This window comes from Mauremys mutica, chromosome 7 (genome assembly GCF_020497125.1).
Source record: "Mauremys mutica isolate MM-2020 ecotype Southern chromosome 7, ASM2049712v1, whole genome shotgun sequence".
In the NCBI taxonomy this organism is placed as follows: domain Eukaryota; kingdom Metazoa; phylum Chordata; order Testudines; family Geoemydidae; genus Mauremys; species Mauremys mutica.
The window spans coordinates 46,986,622-47,010,979 of record NC_059078.1 but is presented as its reverse complement, the minus strand read 5'-3'; the positions used below and the strand labels follow the sequence as shown (position 1 = coordinate 47,010,979).

At 42.7% G+C, this 24,358-nt stretch overlaps 1 protein-coding gene across 1 annotated transcript in view; it reads right to left on the bottom strand.

The window, feature by feature from the left end:
* Nucleotides 1–24,358, bottom strand: part of DOCK3 (dedicator of cytokinesis 3) — a 641,328-nt gene that overhangs the window by 225,211 nt on the left and 391,759 nt on the right. Inside the window, exons 10-12 of the mRNA XM_045024316.1 lie at nucleotides 20,666–20,747; nucleotides 2,697–2,757; nucleotides 1,656–1,803 (exon numbers count right to left, since the gene is read on the bottom strand). Of these exons, the coding sequence (XP_044880251.1) occupies nucleotides 1,656–1,803; nucleotides 2,697–2,757; nucleotides 20,666–20,747 (291 nt within the window). The remainder of the gene's footprint in view (nucleotides 1–1,655; nucleotides 1,804–2,696; nucleotides 2,758–20,665; nucleotides 20,748–24,358) is intronic.

Here is a 24,358-nt window from a genome sequence, read left to right as displayed (position 1 = left end):
ATTAACACCACCCTATACCGAAAACCTACCGACCGCTATGCCTACCTTCATGCCTCCAGCTTCCATCCCGGGCACACCACAAGATCCATTGTCTACAGCCAAGCACTGAGGTACAACCGCATCTGCTCTAACCCCACAGACAGAGACCAACACCTACAAAATCTCCACCAAGCATTCTCAAAACTACAGTACCCGCACGAGGAAATAAGGAGACAGATCAACAGAGCCAGACGTGTACCCAGAAGCCTCCTACTGCAAGACAAACCCAAGAAAGAAACCAACAGGACTCCACTGGCCATCACATACAGTCCCCAGCTCAAACCCCTCCAGCGCATCATCAGGGATCTACAACCCATCCTGGAGAATGATCCCACACTTTCACAGGCCTTGGGTGGCAGGCCAGTCCTCGCCCACAGACAACCTGCCAACCTGAAGCATATTCTCACCAGTAACTGCACACCGCACCATAGTAACTCTAGCTCAGGAACCAACCCATGCAACAAACCTCGATGCCAACTCTGCCCACATATCTACACCAGCAACACCATCACAGGACCTAACCAGATCAGCCACACCATCACTGGTTCATTCACCTGCACGTCCACCAATGTAATATATGCCATCATATGCCAGCAGTGCCCCTCTGCTATGTACATCGGCCAAACTGGACAGTCTCTAAGGAAAAGGATAAATGGACACAAATCAGATATTAGGAATGGCAATATACAAAAACCTGTAGGAGAACACTTCAACCTCCCTGGCCACACAATAGCAGATCTTAAGGTGGCCATCCTGCAGCAAAAAAACTTCAGGACCAGACTTCAAAGAGAAACTGCTGAGCTCCAGTTCATCTGCAAATTTGACACCATCAGCTCAGGATTAAACAAAGACTGTGAATGGCTTGCCAATTACAGAACCAGTTTCTCCTCCCTTGGTTTTCACACCTCAACTGCTAGAACAGGGCCCCATCCTCCCTGATTGATCTAACCTCGTTATCTCTAGCTTGCTTCTTGCTTGCATATATAAACCTGCCCCTGGAAATTTCCACCACTTGCATCTGAAGAAGTGGGTATTCACCCACGAAAGCTCATGCTGCAAAACGTCTGTTAGTCTATAAGGTGCCACAGGATTCTTTGTTGCTTTTACAGATCCAGACTAACACGGCTACCCCTCTGATACATGTAGTTTTAGTATATCTCCTATAGGCTCACTAGCTGTCTTGCAACTGTAAGAAAAAGCAAGGGCAAGTAGAAACTTCCCTGCTTATGCTCTCCCCTCCATCCCCAAGCTTGCTTCCCTATGAAAAGAAACATCTGAAAAGTGTGCTACAATGGTTATTCTTTAAAGAGCTCAGCATTAGCATCAGCCAGCTAAGTAAAATGGATTAGAAGGCTGGAGAATTCATCAACGTAAGCATCATACACTTGCACATTTCTGCAAGAGATTTATTTAGGTTATTTTTTGTATGCATGAGAGCAGGTCATGCTAACCTGTCACAGAGAAGATCTCACAAAAAATATAAATCCTTTACATGTCATTTATAGCTCAGTGCTGAATCTCTGGTTTGTGGCACACGTGTATTCATGTAGTATTAAGACACCTGACCTATACTAATTGCTCACACAATTTCTTTCTCCCTCTGGTGAGTTACTCACGTGTAAACTTTGAGAACAAAATCTTTTTCTTCCTTTAGTTCAGAGATTGATTGAAGTACATCCATGATGCTCAATACTGCACAGCCATAGGGGCGACGATAATGTAGATGGGAGGGGCCCTTTTTGGAATCATTTAGCAGCATGCGACCTGAAACAGACAGCTTGGTTAGAAATTAACACGCAGCTGATCTCTCTGTTCCTATCTTTCTGTTGTCTCTATATGAATGTGTACACATACATACAGTACAAACTACAGTATAGAGCTTTCAACATATTGTATAGGTATTCTAGACTGTCTATGTTCCTCTTTTCATATTCTTATATATATGAATTATGCTGTCAATTGTTACATAGAAACTTTTTAACTGGGACATTTCTGTAGACTATTATTTTGATTAAATTATTGTCCCATTAAGAGATGAGATTTTTAAACAACCTGAAAAAACTAGAAATAAAATAGTGTACTTAACACAAATACAAGAAACATTTATCTGGCCTCTTCTCAATTAAAACACCAATATCTTAACACCTTGGCACTGGTTAAATGCATCCCCATTAAGCAGGTTTTTTGCCAACTGTGTGTCTCAAAAAGCTGCCATAGCCATTTATGGTCATCGGGCACACAACAAAAAAGAGTTCCTGTATTTATCCATCTTCAAATGATTTACAATTCTGAATGACCAGGTACACTGACATTAGGGTGACCAGATGTCCCATTTTTTGGGACTTTCCTACATCTTGTGTTCAAGGTTTAGAAGGGTGCACGATAAAACTGATAATCTTCTCTTTCCAAATGGGTATTTACCCAAGTCTTATGTTCCAGATCAAGAAAATCACTGTCTAGCAATTACTAAAATGTATTAACACTAATCTATAATGCCATGATTTGAACTTGTGTTTCAACAAAGAGGTAGGGTCTGTGATGGAACTTTCTAACTGGTAAAATTCATCACAGTGTTAATTCAGTATAAGATAGATTTTAAAAATACTTTTCATTTTGAGCTAATATAAAAAAAATTTACTTAGCAAACCATACTGTACCTATTCGAATTACATGTGCAACTATGTACAAGTCTCTCTTCATATCCTTGCTGCTGAGATCCTAACGAATTGGAAACAAATAAAAGTTAAAATAAACAACACAACACACTTTTGAACCTTAAAGCAGGTCTGCAAAATTACTCAAACAAACACATCCCACAAATAATAATAAATAGTAATATTTTTCACTTATTTAACTTCTTCCATCTTTAAATCTGTTTTACAAAGGTGGGAAGGTTATGGATGAAGAAAAATAAGGCACAGACAGGTTATGTTTTGGCTAGCAGAGTTCTATAAAAGAAAAAATAAAAATCAACTGTCTACCTCGGTGAGTGAAACTATGTTGAAATTCTGTCAACAGTCATTTTCAAACATGTATTTAACCCTTTGATCCAAACACACCCTACTTGAGATGAAATCTCTGAGCTGCAGCACTACACAATATCAGGAAATTAGAAAACTCTGCCGCACTGCTCCGCACTGTCTGATGGCCACTTGCAGGGCACTATGTGAAGTCCCGTCCATGCATTCATGAGACATTATGTCTTGGTCCAAGACTCCTCTGCTGACATCCTTTGGGGCTGTAGTTTTACATGCAGCCATACTCTGCATCCTCATACTCTCCTCTCTTACTACTGCTTGTCAGACACCTACAGTGGAATACACATAGGAACCAACACTTGAAGAAGAAAGGGAAGTTACTTACCTGGTTGTAACTGGTGCTCTTCGAGATGTGTGATCCCTATCTGTATTCCACTACCCACCCTCCTTCCCCCTACTTCAGATAATGACTGGATTCATGGTAGAGAAGGAACTGGAGCAGTGGTCAGTCCACCCTGCCCCTTTTACTCTTGGTGCAAAGTATGAGGATGGCAGGGGCGCAGGAGTGGATCAACAGACAGCACTTGCAAGAATTCTCTCTCTTTCAGGCACATGGAGCACATGCATACCCACAATGGAATACACACAGGGACCAGCACTCAAAGAAGAAGAGAACAGTGTCTAAGAGTCATTTAAATAGTTGTCATTCATAGAATATTTAGAAAATTATGAAGTTTTGGTTCTGTTACTATATTAAATATAAAAAAGTCATAGTAATACTAAACGGAGAAATACATACCTACAAACAGAAATTCTAAATGAAGTTGTAACTTAACTCATCCTTATTGTTCCTAGTAAGAGGAAACAGTCATCTCACTTCATCTGAGACCCAAGATGAAAAAACCCCATGCATTTTACAATCACTAGACTTAATAAAATGAGACTAGGATGTTGCAGCAGCCTCAGTTCCCAATCTAAAAGCTATGAGAGCTTACATCTAACCCTTAATGTTATTTTAATATAATAGCTGGGGATTCAAATTTTTCATGTTTTCTTTCCCTATTAATTAAACTATGACCTCCATCCTAGTGATGGTGGCATACTCCGAAATGTTTGAGTGAGAGAGTGTTACAGCATTATTAGGTTTGCTTATACAGTAACAAGGCTTGTTCTACTACTAAGTTTTGTAAAATATAAACAGCTCAACTTTGTTTCTCACTAGCAAATTTTCAAAATGAAATCACTCATAAGTCAAATGACACTAAAGCCATTGTGAAAAGAAAAGAAAACAATTTTTATTACAGGTAAAGGTGGAGAAATTCTGGTTTTGCAATTCTATAACTTAAAATCAATGTAGAGAATTAAAAATGTTTTTTTTGTTGAAAAGAAAATATGAATCCTACCTGTCACCTTGCATGGCAGATTTCTGTCCTATGTGATTTGAGAGAGGAAATCTCAAAAACTGAGGTTTCTGATAGCAATGCAGACAGTGAAATATAGAAGTACAGCTAAAATAAATGCATATGGACAGTTACACTTCTAACTACAGCAAAGATCATATTTTATAAGCAAAGTTCTAAGAGAAAAATTCTGCCCTTTACATATGTGGCCATGCATGCTGAGTGCGGGGAGAGAGGGGAGGGGAAGATATCAACCAGAGCTGTGTTTCCAGCAATAGAACCACACTGCTAGCACAGTGCAGGATGGTTGAAGGGGAGCTATAAACTGATGGGGATATCTTGCTACTTACTCCTTTGAAAAAAAATAGTGTATTTCCCTGGATAGTGCATGCTGCTTATTGTAAATATCATGCTGGAGACTGGCCATGCCTATTACTTTAAAGGCCAGAAGGGACTGTCACAGGCCACAAAACCTCACCCACCCACTTCTGTAATAGGCCCAAAACCGCTGGCTGAGTTACTGAAGTCCTCAAATCTTGATTTAAAGACTTCAAATTACAGACAATCCATCGTTTACTCTGGTTTAAACCAGCAAGTGACTGATGCCCGCAGCTGCAGAGGAAGGCGAAATCCCGCAAGGGACTCTGACAATCTGACCTGGGGAAAAATTCCTTCCCGACTCCAAATATGGTAATCGGTTACGCCCTGAGCACGTGGGTGAGACCCACCAGCCAGATACCTGGGAAAAAATTCTCTGTAGTAACTCAGAGCCCTCCCCAGCTGGTCTACCATCTCCAGCCAGTGAAGATATTTGCTAAAGGCAATGGAGGTTGGGCCATATGCCATTGTAGGCAATCATACCTTCCCCTCCTTAAATTTATCAATCTCAGTCTTAAAAAAAATTAGGTTTTTTGTCCCCGCTACTCCCCTTGGAAGGCTGTCACTCCTCTGATAGTTAGAAATCTTTGTCTAATTTCAAGCCTAAATTTATTGATGGCTAATTTATATCCATTTGTTTGGAGTTGCTTTTTTTTTTTTTTTGCCAACATTGACCTTTAACTTAAATAACTCATCTCCCTCCCTGGCATTTATCCCTCTGATGTATTTGTAAAGAGCAATCATATATCCATTCAGCCTTCATTTTGTTACGCTAAACAAGCCAAGCTCCTTAAGTCTCCTCTCATAAGGTAGAATCTCCATTCCTCTGATCACCCTAGTAGCCCTTCTCTGCATCTGTTCCAATTTGAATTCATCTTTCAAACATGGAAGATCAGAATTGCACACAGTATTCCAGATGCACTACTAAATTTCATCCCATTTCTATTACTCCGGTTTTCAAAGTGGTCCAAATTTTTCTTGTATGGTATTCTGTTTCTCCTTTGTATTGGCAGTACTTTCCAACTTTGTGTCATCTGCAAATTTTATTAGCACACTCCCACTTTTTGTGCAAACATCAGTAATGAAAATGACCGATGTCTGAGGAACTCCACTAGTAATCTCCCTCCAGACTGACAGTTCAATTTTCAGATTGATCCACTGTATCCTTTAACCAGTTCCTTACCTCCCTTTTAACCAGTTCTTTATCCATCATTTGATTCTTATATTAATCCCAATCTTCTCCAATAGAACTAGTAATTTCCCACATGGAACTGTATCAAATGCTTTACTGAAATCCAGATAGATTAGATCTAGTGCATTTGCTTTGTCTAGAAAATCAGTTATCTCCTCAAAGAAAGAGATAAGGTTGGTATGATACAATTCTACCTTTTTTAAAACCATGTTGTGTTTTATCCCAATCACCATTTACCTCTATGTCCTTAACTATTCTCTCTTTCAAAATTTCTCAAACCTTACATACAATTGAGATCAAACTAATGGGCCTGCAGTTTCCTGGATCACTTTTTCTCCCCTTTCTTAAATATAGGTACTATATTTGCAATTCTCCAGTCACAGGATATGATCCCTGAGTTTGCAGATTCATTAAAAAGCCTTGCTATTGGGCTTGCAAATTTCATGTGCCTGTTCCTTTAATATTCTCAGATGGAGATTATTTGGGTGCTCTGATTTGGTCCCATAAAGGTGTTTGAGTTTAGCTTCCACCTCAGATATAGTAATTTCTACTTCCATATCTTTAAGTGTTTTCCCTAGCTGGATGTAGTCTTCCTTGATGCATTCCTGAGAGAATCTAGCTATACTGCTTCCCAAGTGAAGAACAATTGGTGGATTCTTTCCTGATTTCATTAGGATCCTCTTCAGCTTTAGGTCCACATCCCATATCTTAGCTCCTGGCAGACAATACACCTTTTTGTTCTCTGGATCAACTCTGGTGACAAGCCTGTCTGTTCTTAATAGGGAGTCCCCAGTCACATAGACCTATTTCTTCCCGGTGTTGATGTGATCTTCTGTCCATTCCCCTTCTGTTTTTAATGGCTGCAAGTCTTCTTATCTTCTGTTCATTCCCTATCCTCCTAGGGCTCCAAACTCTGGCTATCTTCACTGTCTCTTCCCCTCTTCTTATAGGGAACCAGCAGTTCTTCTCTTCTTCCTTGCTCTCCCATCTTCTGTTACTGCCTGCCTCCTCCCTTCATTTTCCAACTCACTGAACCTGTTCCTCAGCTCTATTTCTCCTTTAGTAGCCAGTCCTTTCCTCTGCTTTGTTCTCATAGTCACAGGCTTCCACTGGTCACTCTCTTCATTCAACAGTCTACCCTCACAGTTCTCTGGTCTATCATGTATCCACAAGTGTTTATGTTTCCCTTTAGCCTCCTGTCCCCTTCCCTTCATTATTCACTCAAATTCTCTTCAAAACTGTATCACAGTTTCTAGCTGCATCTCCAAACCTTGGATCTTCTCTTCCATCAAACCATTCAGCCGGCACTTCATACAAACAAAGCACCTTTCAGATATCCACTCCAGAAGAATATACATCCTGCAGCTTCCACCTCCAGTCATCTTCACCATCTCTTCCATTCTTCAGTTCACTAGCAGGGCTGCCTCTGTAGCCTCACTTCCTAAGCTCCTGTCAAGAAGGAAAAACACCCCACAAAAATACCTCCTCCTCCAAACTTCCTTTACAAATTCCCACTCAAATTCCCGTTTCAGCTCTGTTTGCTAGCTTCTGTGCTGCCTCTGCTCTCTAGCTAGCAAATCATGCCTCTTCGGGGCTGTGGAGTGTTGGCCAATATGGAAGCTGCATAAAATTTTCCTAGTATTCTTTCTCTCCTGCTGCATAGGTAAGGGGTAAGCTTTGTACGCTCTCTTTACTGTCTAGTGCACCAGTGCAGCATATGGCAAGATTTAGCCCCGTGTGTCTTGGAAAAAATGAAGCTCAATGATAAGAAGGGATTTTGTGCAGTTTTAATCTTCATAGCTATCATTAGCTCATCTTCAGCCGGTAAGGTTCTTCTATTTCCCAGTGTTCCGGGGATGCTTATCCTGCTAACATCGTCTCACACAGGGATTAAAAATTATAGACCAACCCTAGTAAGAAGTGTTTGTCTGTTGTTTTTGTTCAGTAGTGCCTCATGCTCACAGAGTATTTGTGAAAACAGAGTACAAATGTAAAAGCAAGTTAATTCACCATATTTTAAAATATTAAAATTATGGATAATTATTAGAATATTTACAGCACAGGCTTCCATGTTTTCATTTGTTAGAAGTACCACTGCTTAAATACTTTATTTGCTTTGTAATTCTCTCTTTGAGAAAGTGCATGGTGACAAGCAAAGAAACTCAGAAACAGGCCAGGGACACACAACTGTACTCAGTCTTCCTAGATAGTAAAGGGCATTTGAAAACATGCATGGTTCCTTTACAAATCCTTTACTTTTCGATGTAATCATAGAATCACAAAATCATAAAAGATTAGGGTTGGAAAAGACCTCAGGAGGGCATTGATTCCAACCCCCTGCTCAACCAACTAAATCATCCCAGCCAGGGCTTTGTCAAGCCGGGCCTCAAAAACCTCTAAGGATGGAGATTCCACCACCTCCTAGGTAACCCATTCCAATCCTTCACCACTCTCCTAGTGAAATAGTATTTCCTAATATTCAACCTAGACCTCCTCCACTGCAACTTGAGACGATTGCTCCTTGTTCTGTCATCTGCCACCACTGAGCTCCATCCTTTTTGGAACCCCCCTTCAGGTAGTTGAAGGCTGCTATCAAATCCCTCCTTACTCTTCTCTTCTGCAGACTAAACAAGTCCAGTTCCCTCCATCTCTCCTCATAAGTCATGTGCCCCAGCCCCCTGATCATTTTTGTTGTCCTCCGCTGGACTCTCCAATTTGTCCACATCCTTTCTGTGGAGGGGGGGAGGGAGGGGGGCAAAACTGCACACAGTACTCCAAATGTGGCCTCACCAGTGCCGAATAGAGGGGAATAATGGCAATGCTCCTACTAATGCAGCCCAATATACCATTAGCCTTCTTGGCAACAAGACTGGTTATATTTTCTAATTTGACAGTTAAAAGTTAACATTACTTGTGTTTAGGTTTTACATATAACCCTTTGCCTAATTAAAGTATTACATGGATGATACTCTGAGCAGATACTGAAATAGCTACAGCTGTACATGTTCATTACTCTATTTGGAGAAGTAGCATTTTTATTTTCAATATGACAAATTGATTTATAGAGGGGACTATTTTTCAAGCGGAAAATGTCAAAATATTGGGGAGAAGTGGGGAAACATACTGTACCTTCTTCAGCTCCACAGAAAATACTAAAAATATTAATACAGCCCCAGGGGCTGCAGGTCACGGCCACAGGGCATAGGACCTCAGTGCAGATGGCCCTGAGATCTGCCAGGGTTGAGGGTGGCTTTTTTGCAAGGGGAGAAAATATTGCCTCACCCCTGACAGGAGAATGCAAGAATATCTATGAGGAAATCCAGAAAATTCCAGACAAAAAGTTCCCTTCTCCTGGGTTTTAATGTAGGAGGGGACAATCTGAGCCAATTACTTATTTGTGTCCCATGGAACTAAAGTGATTTGTTGAACTGAGCTCTCAATATTGCCTCTGCAGTAGGTGTAAACTATTCTCCCTACAGAGCTGACATTTTCAAGTGATGTTGGGTGACAGACAAAACGTAGTAAACCAAAAGACCATGATAATTTAATGCTTCATTAGGAATACAGGTTAAAAAAAAGTTTGCCAAATGGAAAACAACAAATTTTCATTAAAAAGAATGGTTATTGAACTTTACAGTACCTGTGGTTCTTCCAGATGTTGTCATCTCCTCTATGCGATCGATAAGCAGTGCCCCAACTGGAAGCAGGTATTAATATTAAGGAGTCCTGACTGCCACTACCTAAATAGTGATGTGATGGGGCACCTGCCCCACACTGGTCTCTAAGGGGTTAACAGAGCCCTAAGGAGGCTGCGTAGGAGGCAGCCAATCAGAGAAGGGCTGAACAGAGCAGCCAATCAGGGCCAAGCAGGCCCATATAAACAGGGAACTTCAGGGCAGTGGAGTTCAGTTCTCTGCTGGGAGCCCAGGGAGGAAGGACTGTGTCTCAAGGGCTGAGAGAGCTGTCAGCACCCTGGACAGAGAACTGCTGCTAGCAGAGGCCGGGGGAGTGAGAGACAGCTCCTGGCTGGCTGCTGGGGTTTGCAGGCTGAGGCCCTGAGGCAAGGGCAAAAGGATGCTGGAGCCATGAGGAAGTGGCCAGACAATTTGCTGCAGTAGCCACTAAGGGAAGTGACTGAACAGCAGACTGCAGGTCCCCTGGAGGGGGAGCACAGTGTGTGGCACGGTCAGAGGACTGTGTTGCTGAAAGGGACGCCGTGGTCCTTGGAGAGATGTGGGTCCTACAGCAGGAGTGACAGCGGCGAGGCATCACCCAAAGAGGGTGCACTAACACGTAGAGCTAATTCCCAAGACAGCCAGCAGGAGGACCCACAGTGGTGAGTGAACCCCGTTACAAGTGACTTAACACTGTCCTGGCAAATTTGGCATCTGATCTTGTGGCCAAGTCAAGGGCATAGTACTGAACCAAAGTAAGGAAATTACCCTGCACATTTCAGATATGGGGATGTTTCTAAAGCCTGGAGAGGATGCAATTTGCACTCTAGGGAAGTGAACTTTAATATTTGGAGGAAGATATGTACCAGTCTTATAACACCAGATCAAAATACAGTGCATATAATCTATTTTGGTAGCCTCTGGGAGGAGATGGGTTGACCTCTAAGAGCACCAGAGATGGCAAACAAAAGAAATTAAGGTAGTCAAGTTATGGACATGTTGTACATAACACAAATGAACCCCCAAAGCTCTTAATCCACCAGGAATCAACCTAGCAGAGTTCCTAGCAGACAGTCCAGAAATCATTTGTGGTTGCTGATGGAGTGTCTGCTTAGAAATTCTGCTGGGCTGTTGCTCACTCCTGGTAGATGAAGAGCATTTGGGGTTCATTTTGTGCTACTGACACCATGTCCATAACTTGACTGCCTCCTGACAGATAAATGGGCACCTCCTTGCTTGTTTGTACAGTATGTTGTGGATGTGTTGTCTATGAGAATTTGCAGAGTGGAATTCTGTAGAATAGGTTGGAATGCTATGTAGTATATCTGATTACTCTTAGTTCTAGAGTATATATACCATGAAACAACATTGCAGGAGACAGAGCAGAGAAGGGAATCCCTCCAAAATGTTCTTGGGGGTCTAGCCAACAGTGTTGATAGAATACCAAGGACCATAAATCACATGCTCATTTGATATCTTGGAGGATGACCTTAACCAGACTTCTTATGAACACAGGTGAAGTCTGGCTAGCAGTATCACATATGTGCAAGCCAACAAGAAGCCAAGAAGTTTGACTGTTTGTTTTTGATATTGGTCATTAGCATTTTGGGAAGTCTCTTCTTGTTGTGGAGAGATTGAATGGGACATGGCAGCCTTGTACTGCTAATGATTGTACCATAGAATATCAAGGTTGGAAGGGACCTCAGGAGGTCATCTAGTCCAACCCGCTGCTCAAAGCAGGACCAATCCCCATATAGGTATATGCCATATAGGTACTTCCTGTGGGACAGATGGTTGGCAATATGGAAGTGTGCGTCTTGCAGCTCAAGAGATATGAACAAGTCTTAAGCCTGAAAGAAAAAGGATGATCCAAATAACCTTTGCTATCCTGAATCTGAGATGGCATATACATTTATTCAGTCTACTCAGTTCTAGTATAGGATGAAGACCCCCTTTTTGCTTCAGGACAAAGAAATAAATATAAGGAGTAGAAACCTGTTCCTCTGTACTCCAGAGGTACCATGTCCTCTATGACTCCTTGGCAAAGTGGAAAAGACAATTCTTCCTTTAGCTGATTTTCATGAGAAGCGTCCCTGAAGAACAATAGGGAAGGGAGGATGGGTAGGGGGTAAAGCCTGAAATTAGATGGAATAGTCATGAGACACAACTTCTAGCACCCATTTGTCTGTTGTTATTGCAGTCCAAGTTTGAAGGAAGGTCCATCAATGGCTATTGGGCAGGAATGGTGTCCCTAGCCTGTTTGCCAGAAGCTGGGAATGAGCAACAGGGGATGGATCACTTGATGATTACCTGATCTGTTCATTCCCTCTGGGGCACCTGTCACTGGCCACTGTCAGAAGACAGGATACTGGGCTAGATGGACCTTTCGTCTGACCCAGTAGGGCCATTCTTATGTTCTTAAGAAAGCAAGATGGCATCCAAAGGTAGGGCTTGGAGTGGCTCTTGAGTGATTTGAATGTGGCTCCCGACCTTGTGTCAAACCTGCTGTCTGGAAGCAAATGAAGGCTGCCTAGTAAGTGGGGAAGATCATGTCTTTTGAGAGAACCGTAACATCTTCCAGGGTAGCTACTCAGAAGGCTGTTGTTGAGGACAAGTAGACGTCTTCTGCCTGGATTGCCCTGATATCTAGAGGACTTATGATTTGGGGCTGAGATGTAGATGACCAATGAATGAAATCTGGCTCAGGAATCATATAGGAAGTGTAGTGTGTCACCTGTGTGTGGCCTGTGCCCTTGAAGGGCAAACTGCCAGTTGTGCTCTGCACATCTCTCAGAATGCCAGAGGCTTACAGCCATGTATCTCTTCACACAGCTACCATGGTGGCCATGGATCAGCTGCTGTGTTGATACATCCAGTGCAGTCTGCAATGAGATTATCCTTAGAGGCTAAGATGAACAAGTTTTCTCCTTCCTCCTTATGACACCCTTTCAGATACCTGAAAACTGTCTTGTGGGAGTTTAGCTAGAAAGGGGGATACCCCATATTAAATAACCGGCTGTGTTCCATGTTGCAACTGGACCAACATTTGGATCTCGTGCGCTTCCAAACCAGCTGGATTTGGGCAGCACCCAGTCACTGTTTAAAACTCTGGGCCTCTCAGGTACAATTCTGGGTGCAGAACTCCTGTCCATCCTCCTTCCTTGGGATGTGGGACTTTGCAGCCCAACTGCCATAGGCCTTGAAACCAGTGTTCTGCCTTTATCATGATCAGTGGAACTAGAGTCAGAGGGTCCATGTTTCCTGGAGGGACTTTTATTGACAGTACACCAATAGAAACAGGGAAGCAAGGAAGTTAGGCTGGGAGCAACTCATCCACATGGACAAAACAGTGCACAGAATTTAATAAAGTTTTACTTGTTCATCTCAACTTTCATTCATTGTGAATGAAATATGGTGGCAGTGTTGGAGCTGTGAGTTCTCTGAAGTGCAGCAGCTAGCAGTGTGAACCATGGAGCCTTGGATTTTGCAGATACAAACCTAGCCCAGTGATTGGCCAAGTGGAAGAGGAGTTTGGGCAGTACACAGACATGCCCATGCAGGATAACAACAATAGCAGAGAAGTAAAACTGTTACTTTACCTTATTGGGAATAAGGCAGAGAGGTCTGCTGCACTCTGAAGCTCACCACTGCCTCAAGCCATACAGCAGTCCTAGGAGCCTGGGGGAACTATTGCTCACAAAAAAATGAAACTGTGGCATGACACAAATTTTTCACTAGAGACAAATCCGAAGGGACAGAGATAAACCCCTATGGTTACTGCCTTATGCACTCTGGCTGCTCCATGCAATTTTGGGGACTTGGCAAACTCCCTAATAACAGATGGTCTACAGCACTTGGGATTAAAACTTGTGGGAGTGGAAGCTCCAGGAAGGCAACCTCACATGAGATATATGAGGCATGCAGTGAAAATAAAAGACAAAGGATGAAAGCCCTAGGAGGCACAACACCTCCAGAAGTATATGAAGTGAGACAACAGCAAAGGAGAGGAGGTGGCCAGGATTCCATACGCATACTGAAATGTGTTTACTGTGGGACACCGCATATGTGGGACAGCATTACAAGGAATGTGGCAAGTTGACCCTACAGTGGAATCGGTGTGCTTATCACGAAGGAAATTTCCAGTGGCAATACATAATCCAGTAAACAAGGAGCTCAAAAGTCTGCTGAGCAGATGCATCACAGCACCTGCAGAGGCAGTGGTATCATAGCACCTGCAGAAGGCAGTACCGCCTGGGTAAGCAGCATGGTGGTGGTAAAGAAGCCTTCAGGCAAATTATGCATCTGCATAGACCCAAAGCCATTGAACTGGGCATTGACAAGATGCCATTGCCCACTGCTCACAATTGATGACATCTTGACAGAACATTTCAAAGCCAGAATATTTATGATCTGTGATGTGAGGAACATGTTTTGGCACATAAGCCTGGATAAAGAGTCAGGCGTAACACTATTTGGTTGCTACAGATGGCTGTGCATGCTGATGGGCATAAGCTCAGCACCAGAGGTGGTCCAGAGAAGACTCACTCAACCACTGGAAGGCCTGCTTGTGGTGAAAATAACTGCAGATGTTATCTTCATTATAGGTGAACGGAGAAGTGACACAGAAGATGAATGAGACCATGACAGAAAACTACAAGATTTCCTACAGCCATGCAGGGACCAGAACATTAAGCTCAATCCAGAAAAAAAAGTTACTCAAACAGCATGAGATGACATATATTGAACAACTGCTCACAGCAGAGGCATTGAAAGCAGATCCCAACAAGATTAAGGCAGTCAGAGACACATCAGCTCCAGTGTATATAGAAGGGGTATGGCGCTTCAGAGGAATGATAATTTTTTCTGTCCGCACCTGGCTGCAGTAGTAGAACCCATATGTCAGCTCACAAGGCAGGATGTAGAGTGGGACTGGGAAGGTCACCAACTCCAAATATTTGACATGCTGAAACTAATAACAGATGCCCCTCTCCTGAAGTACCACCAAGCAGGAGAGCCACTGACCCTCCAGAGTGATGCATCAGAGAAAAGATTGGGCATAGTTCTTTTGCAGGAGTAGTTAGTCACTTATGCCATCAGAGTCCCATCAAAGACAGACATACACCCAAATAGAAGAGGTTACTCACCCTTGTGCCTTAACTGGAGTTCTTCAAGGTGTGTATCCCTGTAGTTGCTCCACTTCAGGAGTGCATGTATCCCTGAACCTTTGGTTGAAAATTATTGGTAGCAGCACCTATTTGGCCTACACATGCGCCCTACACATCCTCATTCCCCATTTCAAGGACATATAGGGCTGCATGGGCAAACTGCCCTCAGTTCCTTCTCTACCACAGAATTCCACAGGGGGAACTCCCAAGAGACGGGAAGGAGGGTGGGTAGTGGAACATCTTGAATAACTCCAGTTACTACACAAGTTAAGCTCTCCTTCTTTGAGTAGTGTCCCTATGGATCCTCCATTTCAAGTGACTTCCAAGACGTACCTCCATAAGAAGGAGGGAGCTTCAGAACAGAGTTCAGTACTGAAGAGAAAACTGCATTACCAACTGTAGCATCTGATCTAGAGGGAAAGCAGAGCATAATGGTTGGAGAAAGTATGTACAGAGGTTCAGGTTGCAGCTCTGCAGATTTCAGTAACTGGGACGTCTTTGAGTAATGCCACAGACACAGACTGACCTGTAGAATGAGCTATTACTCTAGAAAGAGGCTGAATATCAGCCAAATCATAACATGCAATAATATACCCCAAGATCCATCTTGAGAATCTTTGAGAGGAGAGTGCAGATCCCTTGAATATGTCTATAGCTGAAACAAAGAGTGTAGAAGACTTTCTGAACAGTTTGATTCTGTCCAGATAGAAAACTAACACCCTTCTGACATTAAGAATATAGAAGGTTGCTTCTTGTCTAGTCTGATATGCTTTTGGAAAAGTAACTGGGAGATAAATGGTCTGATTAATATAAAATTCAGAAGACATCTTAGGCAGAAACTTGAGATCTGGTCGCAAGTTACCTTTTCCTTGAGAAACACTGTAAAAGGAGGGTCTGCCATTCAAGCTCCCAGTTCTCTTACCCTCGGGGCAGAAGTGCTGGCCACGAAGAAAGCTGTTTTCATGGATAAGTAAAGCAACAAATATATTGTAGCTAATGGCTCAAAAGGGTGTTTTGTAAGGTTCAACGAGGTTCAAGTCCCATACTGGAGTAGGTTCTCTAATCTGATGCAAAAGATTCATCAGTCCTCTGAGAAATCCTGAGTTTGCAGGGTGAGCAAAGATCAAAAAACCTTCTACCAATGAGTAAAAGGCTGTAATAGCTGCCAAATCAACCCTGACGAAACTCGCAGTGAGACCTGAAGTCTTTAATTGGTCAAGGATGGTGGGAAGAGAAGAGAACAGGAGAGACTTGTTGACAGGTATACCAGTGATAAAACCTCTTCCGTTTTTGAAGGAACTTATTTCTGGTAGATGTTTTCTGCTGTTTAATAATATATGTTGCTCCTACCTTGAACAGGAGGTCTCTGTCCCCAAGAACCATTCAGGAGCCACACCTGGAGTAGTAGAACTTTCACATTGGGGTGAAAAATCTGACCAGCATCCTGAGACAACAGAAGGCCAACTAGCTGGAAGTGTCATGAGTGGACAGGAAGCAAGTTGAATGATGAAAGGTTACCAGACTTGCCTCGACCAGAATGTTGCAATTAAAGTGACCCTGGCCTTGTCTTGTTTGATTTTATTCAATACTTTCCAAAGTAATGTTGGAAGGCCTCTCATCCATGAGATGAGGAAGAAATCCCCCAGTAACTGAGGGTCTAGACTCTTTAGCAACATTTCTTGCACTTTCTATTGGCAGAAGTTGCAAAGAGGTCTACCTCTGGAAGCACCCAAGTTAATAATATGTTGTTGAGGACTCATGAGTCCAGCTCCCATTAGTAATTTTGGGGGAAATGCCTGCTGAGGTCATCAGCCACAGTGTTTTGCACATCTAGAAAGTAAGAAGTTGAGATGACTCCTGGTTGGGTATGCACCAGTTTTATTGCTTTGGCACGGAATGAGGGGGGAGATCCTTTCCCTGACAACTGATATAAAACACCCAGGCCACATTGCCTGTCATGATCTTGATTGATTTGGCTCTGATCAGAAGAAGAAATTGAAGGCCAACATTTCTGAACTCTCTCAACTCTAGAAGGTTGACATGGAGTAACTGCTCTTGGGATGACCCTTTGCCCTGGATTGTGTGATTTCCAACCCAAGAGGGAAGTGTCTGTTATCACAATGGTAGGGAAATCGTGAATAAACGGGACTCCTGCACAGACCTTGGAAGGATCCTTCCACCAGTTGAGTGACTGCAGAACCCAGTTGACTACAGACACTTGCTTGTCCAGACTGTTTGTTTGGTATGTAGAGTATCCTGAGAAATCCATGGAGGCATCAAAGATGTAACCTAGTGTTTTGGGTTACAAAAACATGGCCCAATAGTTGAAGGCGATTCCTCACTCAGGTTTGAGGTTGAGCTGAATTGTTAAGATACTTTAGGGTGAGAAATATATCAGTAGGTAAAAGTTAGCCCTGCCTGTCACTGCATTCAGAGATGTCCCCGTGAAATCTGTTCTGTGATGTTCTCCTGGTTTTATCTGGACTGGTGATCTGCTAGGACTCTGGGAGCCAGCCTTACCCTGCTCTGCTGTGAGAACCCCCACTCCTGGGTTGTTGATGCACAGCCTCTGGCATGTAAGCTGTTCCTTAGATTGTGCAACCAAATGACACTAGCCAATATCGCCGGTCCCAGACATAACCCTAGGAACCTCCGTTTTGCAATGTCCGTTGTGACAAAGTTCCTCCTCTACCTTGGTGGGTCCTGTGCTTATTGGCAGATTTGCTCACCTCAGTGATCTTCCCCACAGTCTGGGTCAACTCCTCCTCTGTCTGATCAGGAGTTGGGAGGTTTGGGGAGAACCCGGGCCCACCCTCTACTCTGGGTTCCAGCCCAGGGCCCTGTGGATTGCAGCTGTCTATAGTGCCTCCTGTAACAGCTGCATGACAGCTTCAACTCCCTGGGCTACTTCCCCATGGCCTCCTCCAAACACCTTCTTTATCCTCACCACAGGACCTTCCTCCTGGTGTCTGATAACGCTTGTACTCCTTAGTCCTCCAGCAGCACACCCTCTCACTCTCAGCTCCTTGCGCCTCTTGCTCCTAGCTCCTCACACACACTTCCTCTCCTCTGGCTCCCCCTCGCCTGACTGAAGTGAGCTCCTTTTATACCCAGGTGCTCTGATTAGCCTGCCTTGATTGGCTGCAGGTGTTCTAATCAGCCTGTCTGCCTTTATTGGTTCTAGCAGGTTCCTGATTACTCTAGTGCAGCCCCTGCTCTGGTCACTCAGGGAACAGAAAACTACTCATCCAGTGACCAGTATATTTGCCCTCTACCAGACTCCTGTATCCCACTGGTCTGGGTCTGTCACACCAGTTATGCCAGCTGGATGCTGCAAGCTTATATGAGTTCGTCAGTTTAACAAAGAAATTGATATGCACCAGGCTTGTTATCCCCAGGGGAGTCTCTGACACGCTTCAAACCAAAAGCACTGCTTCAGGTAGAATAAACAAACAAATGTATTAACTACAAAGATAGATTTTAAGTGATTATAAGTCAAAGCACAACAAGTCAGATTTGGTCAAATGAAATAAAAGCAAAACACATTCTAAGCTGATCTTAATATTTTCAGTGCCCGTCGCTTGGTGGTAATGTCTGTAGACGGAGGTGGAAGAGAGAGAAAGAGCATGGCAAACGTCTCTCCCTTTTATCATGTTCTTTCTTCCCTCTTGGTCAGGTGAAGCATTACCTCCATCATAGTCCCAAACTGACCAAAGGAAGGGGGGGACTCACTTGAAAGTCCAACAGATCCTTTGTTGCTGCCTAGGCTAGTGTCCTTTGTTCCTGTGAGGCTGGGCTGGGTTTGTCCCATACACACCTTATGAGGTGTGAACTGCCTTTCTGCTCTTGGAGAGTTTTGCCTGGGCCTGTTTTAAGCCACGAGGACACATTTTCAGTGTCATAACTATATACATGAAATTACAACCTATAACATTACTGTAACAACAATTACTATAACATCACTATACTAACAATGCTCAGTGCATCATAAGCCTTCCAAAGACACCCGCCATGACAAACTTTGCATTGGATACCACACAATCATATTATAAGGATGCACATCGGGGTGTAGGGTGTTCCCCTGAGGTTCAGAGCATCACAGAGATGTACCTGTGAAATCTATTCACTGTACTGGTGTCAAAGCAGACCTCTCAAAATCTAGTTGGAGGCCTATTGTGGAGTAACAAGTTTGTTTGTACTGACGACCATTTGTCTCTTGATAATATCAGCCCCTGGGCAACCAATCCTCCTTTGCCGGCTGCTGTTCTTCCCTGTGTGCAGGGATCTGTCAAGGGGATTGAGACCCTCTCCATTTCCATGAATGATAAGAAGGAGATTGGCTCCTGCATGGTGGTCTCCAGTATGATCCATAGGGCCAAGGTGGAGCATCATTTTGACAATGCTGGTTCTGACAAGGCTGACCAGGCCATTGCCATGCCGGAAGCAGATGATTTCCAGCTCTAAAGTGAGAGTCCCTGATCTGTAGAGAGAGGTCTTATCTTGATCTGTGTGATCTGAGGAGGAGAAAAGCTGTCCCCCTAACGTTGGTACTGGTCAGAAATATGCACTAGTTCCAAATATAGAGATATTGGTGCCAACAGTGGTACTGGGATGGAGTCACCTCCACCAACATTAAATCAGCCGGAACTGTTAAGACTTCCATCGACAGGGCTGACACTGGTTCTGGTGCATATGTTGGGATTAGTGTTGTCACATTTGGTACACATGCCTAAAAGTACTAGTAACAGGCATTGTGCTTCTTCAGTATCTAGCCAGAGCCGAACCGACATCACTTGCCCCGGTGAATGAGCAGGCTTAGTGCTCTCTTCCCAGGAGAGCAAAGATTTGGGTCCCCTTATGGGAAGAAACAGACTGGTGACAACATGTTGGGTTTTGCATGCTAGCTAGCAGGGTCCCTGTCTGACAAAGACTTAGAAGAGGCAGGATCCATGTTGGAAGTTGATCCTCCCTCTTCAAGGTCTGAAGTTCTTATCATTGATCGTTTGAGGAAGTATAACTTCAAACAAGTGTCCTTGGACTTTCTTGTTATGAAGGAATGACACGCTAAGTAACAGTCTGGCACACAGCTGTCACCATGGCTGTCCATGGGTGGAATGAGAACATCCCAGGACAGCAACTATCTGAAGCCTGAAAGCTCTGAATCTACCATTTTGACCTGGATAGTGGCTCAGAGTGCTAAGAGGCAAATTAAATTTAGGTTTTTTTGGGGGAGCTAAAATAAGAAAAAAAAGGGGAAGTCATCTAAAGGGCATTAACACTAACTAATCACCTAATTTGCAACTGAAGCAGATTCCACTAAGGGTAGTGGGTGGACACTGCTTGCTCCATCTAACTGATATGGGTGGTAAAAGAGTACCAAGGGATAGCTCTGGCCTTTATGCCAGCATGGGGGAGAGGGAGGGTACACATGGCATAGGTGTGGCCCTGCAGACACTGCTATTCAAATATTCCTATCTTGTGAACATGAGGTGTATGAATAGTGGGATCCACACAAACAGTCAAAAAAGAAATAATTTCCCATCTTCTGTTTTCTAAGAGTATAATACATGCAATGGGCATTTAAAAATGAAAAATGTGAAAAAGTATTTGATGTCCCTTTACTTGCAAAAGATCAATTTTTCTGGAAGATTATTTCAATTTTGTTATGTTAACATTTCATTAAATTGAGCAGAAATATACAGTTTTCATTTTTCTCAGTATACAGAAAAGAAAGAATTTCTATTTGTTCCCAGAGTGATTGTGCCCACAGTCAAACAATCTTCAAGAGAAGTCTCAGTTCACAGTTAGATAGGGAAAGAGAATGAGAATTCATACATACTGTGAAAAGGCCACACATCCGTTCTATCTTTTCTGGATTCCTCGGGCCTCCGTTCTTGTTTAACCTCACCAGAAACCGCTCACTAAAAAGCAAAAGAAACAAAGGACACTTACTTGCAACAAACTTAAATACAAAAGAATAAATATTTAAAACTGTGTGTTAAACCCTGTCATTTTTTTAATTTCTCAAAGCATAAGGAACTGTATTCAGCGACTCAGGTAGAATTACATTGTGAAGCCATGAGTAATTATTGTAGAAGGCTTTGTTTTACAGGAAGTAGCTCTCCATGAAAAGCTGCAGTGCTGATACATCTTACTGGCAGATTATCATACTAAAATAACAGACTTGGGTTAAGGCTATTTTTCAAGTGCATGAAGTCTCATGAAAGCACAGGACTTGAACAAGTGGGCTGCAGATAAGGACTAAAAAGCATGTGGCAGAGCTCGGTGACCCAAGACTAGAATAGCAGGAATGCTGCAGTGCAGGACTGATGTCTACTGACAGAGCTGTTTGGGGTCGGAAGGTACTTCAGGTAAGAACTGAAGTGCATTTGCAGAGCTGTGTAAAGGAAACGTACATAGCACCTGCCTGCATGATGCTTGGTTCAAGTTAGTTCTGTCTGCCTTTCACTTTCATGACAACTGAAATTCACTCAAAATGTAAGACATCATAACAAAAGAAGGATACAGAGATGAGAAAAATGTGGCTGAATGCGTACTCATTTTAAACAAAACCAATAAAATACTGTAGTAATTCTTGAATCTTAGGACCTGATTTACCAAACTTTTTATCATTCATAAATTGAACAGCCCTACTGCAAAGCCAGGATGGAGTCTAAATCAACAAAATGGGGTTGCAAACCAAATCATCCACCCACTAATGGAGACACAATATGGTAGTTACACAAAAGTCATGACAGAGAAGTTACTTATATACATATACAAAACCAAGATTTAATATTTGCTGGGTTTGTGACTATGCACTTGTATACACTTCTAAATAACTCTCAGCCTTCAGCTGTGCACCTTAGACTATGTAGCCTTGGTAACTTTTCCAACCTTGTGCAATTATTTAATTATTAATGTTCTTAAAGTGGGACATTTATTTGCACTATTAAACTTAAGATATGGATGGCTCCATGGTTTGGAATGGCATCTGAAACACTTTGTTTCCTAGTGACCATCCCTGTAAGGCTTGTGAAGGGCACATACAGTGGGAGGATCTTGCAATTTTTCAATCAGTAGCTCAGGAAGTGTTAAGCCAGTTCAAATAGGATTGCATGGTAATCACCTTCCACAATCCTATTTGGTGCCATCTACACTGAAATTTCAACAAGGTTTAAAAACTGTGCTTAAGATGGCCTCTCAAACTATACGAGAAACTAGACCCAGATTGTTCCCTCCTATGGGGAGCACTGCTTCATTAAGCTATCTGCAAAACAAACATGGAGGCTCTGTGATTCAAGTCTACATGCTTGACTCCTCCAGCTTGCTCTCCAGAGCACAGATCCAAGGAAAGACATACTTAAAGCACCCTGATTCGCAGCTGCCCCTGTAGTTTCCCTTAAAGTGGTGTCTGCTGTATGGAGGGGACTTACTTCCTGCATAATACTGTGCTCAGCTTTGTCATCGCTGCACAGATATTCTACAGGGGTGGGGAAGGAATGATGCAAGTCCCCATAGCCTAGTCTGTCTCCTCCCCATATATAGAACCCAAGACCTGTGGACAACTGCTATTAATAAACAACTCTTGTAAGGATCAACTAAATTCATTGAAACACAGTCTGCGATATATTGTTTCTTTGTACAGTAACTCCTCAATTAAAGTTGTCCCGGTTAACGTTCAGCTCCCTGCACCCCTAAGTTCCCTGTGTAGCAGCCACCCAGCAGGCTATCAATTGCCAGCAGTTCAGCTGTCCCTCCCCGCACTGCCATGTGCTGCTCCTGCCCACTGCCTTGGAGCTGCTCCCAGGAGCCTCCTGCTTGCTGTGCCATGAGGGAGAGGGGGGTTAATGTCAGGGTGTCCCCCTCCCTCCTGCTCCTGCCTCCCGCTTACCCCATCTCCATAGAGCGGGGGGAACAGACATGACAGGGCTCAGGACTGAGGGAGCTTGCTGGCAGCAGCTGCTGTCTCAACTTGCTGATCTACTTAAAAAGTCAATGTACTTAGAATGGGGTCAGCGTACTTAAAGGGGCAATGCACATCTCTCACTCACACACAGGATGTGTGTCTGTCTCTGTCTGCCATGCTGTCTCCCCTCCCTCCGTTTGTGCTGCCTTGTAGAGTGTAAGGCTACATTAACAATAATGTGTTAACCCTTGAGGGCTCAGCTGTTCTAGTTCATCATTTAGCAGTAAGGCATTCCCTGGGAAATATCCCACCCTCTTCCACCCTCTGACTTCACCACCTCAACCAAGCTTCACAATCATCACTGCTGTGTACAGTATTAAATTGTGTGTTTAAAACTTACACTGTGTGCGTGTGTGTGTGTATATATATATATATATAGTCTTTTGTCTGGTGAAAAAAATTTCCCTGGAACCTAATCCTCCCATTTACATTAATTCTTATGGGGAAATTGGATTCGCTTAACATCATTTCGCTTAAAGTCGCATTTTTCAGGAATATAACTACAACGTTAAGCGAGGAGTTACTGTAGCTATAAATACAAAATTTATAGTAAACATTATAATGTGAGTTTACATTTTAGATTTACGTTAAAAATTGCGACCTGACAATTTAAACCAGATTGTCACTGCATTGCTCTACTACTCATAAGTAGAATGGTTGAGCCAGAACTTCGGAGGAATACAAATAAATCTTTTACTTTGATGTAGAGCATGGTGAGGTATATTTACACTACATCAAGCAATATAAGTGTCCATAAACTGATGCTTCTTTCTTAGCGTGAGAGATTTAATTTGAAAGCATTCTGAATCTTGACAGTTCTGTTGTATGTTTAAACATGGCTATGATGTGATTAAATATATTTATTACTCCCATGACCTGCCAAAGTAGGCTGAGACATGGTCATATACCCTTAATAAGGTTTGCACTAAAATATCTTCATAAATTATCAATAATTTTTGGCACCAAAAATGATCTGTGGCTGAAACAGGATCATGTGACCCTGTAATATAGAATATGCTGTAAAACTGATGTCCCTGTGAAATAAAATTCTTAAGACATAAAAAGAGAAGTCTTATAGCAGGTCCTATGTCATCCTGCTAGATGTTTAGTGTAAGAGACCATGTTTTTCAGATATTAAAACTTATTCCACAGAACATAAGCATTTTGGGCAAATTTCCTGCCTCTTCTGTTTCTTTTTAAGGTTGTATCAGCTGCAATATAGGCCACAAACAATGTAGTAAAAATTAAGACAAATGGCATAAAAATAAAAGTGACAAAAATGCTTTTTAAATTTCCCAGGGGCAAAAGATAGTTCTGTACCCACTAAGCTTCTGAATATATGTTAAGGAAAAATATAAGTAGAGAAAATTCTCACTTCCATTTCCCCACGAATGGCTGTTCTTATTTCTGCTAGAGCTTCCTTCTGGCTGATTGGAGTGGAGTGCTCTTACAGCTGGAGCCAATGTAGTAAGAAAGAAGTGAATCTCAAGAGCCTTGGAGTGAGATTTTCAAAAGTGTTCAGTGTTGGCCTAACTCTGTTCCCACTGAAGTCAATTGAATTTA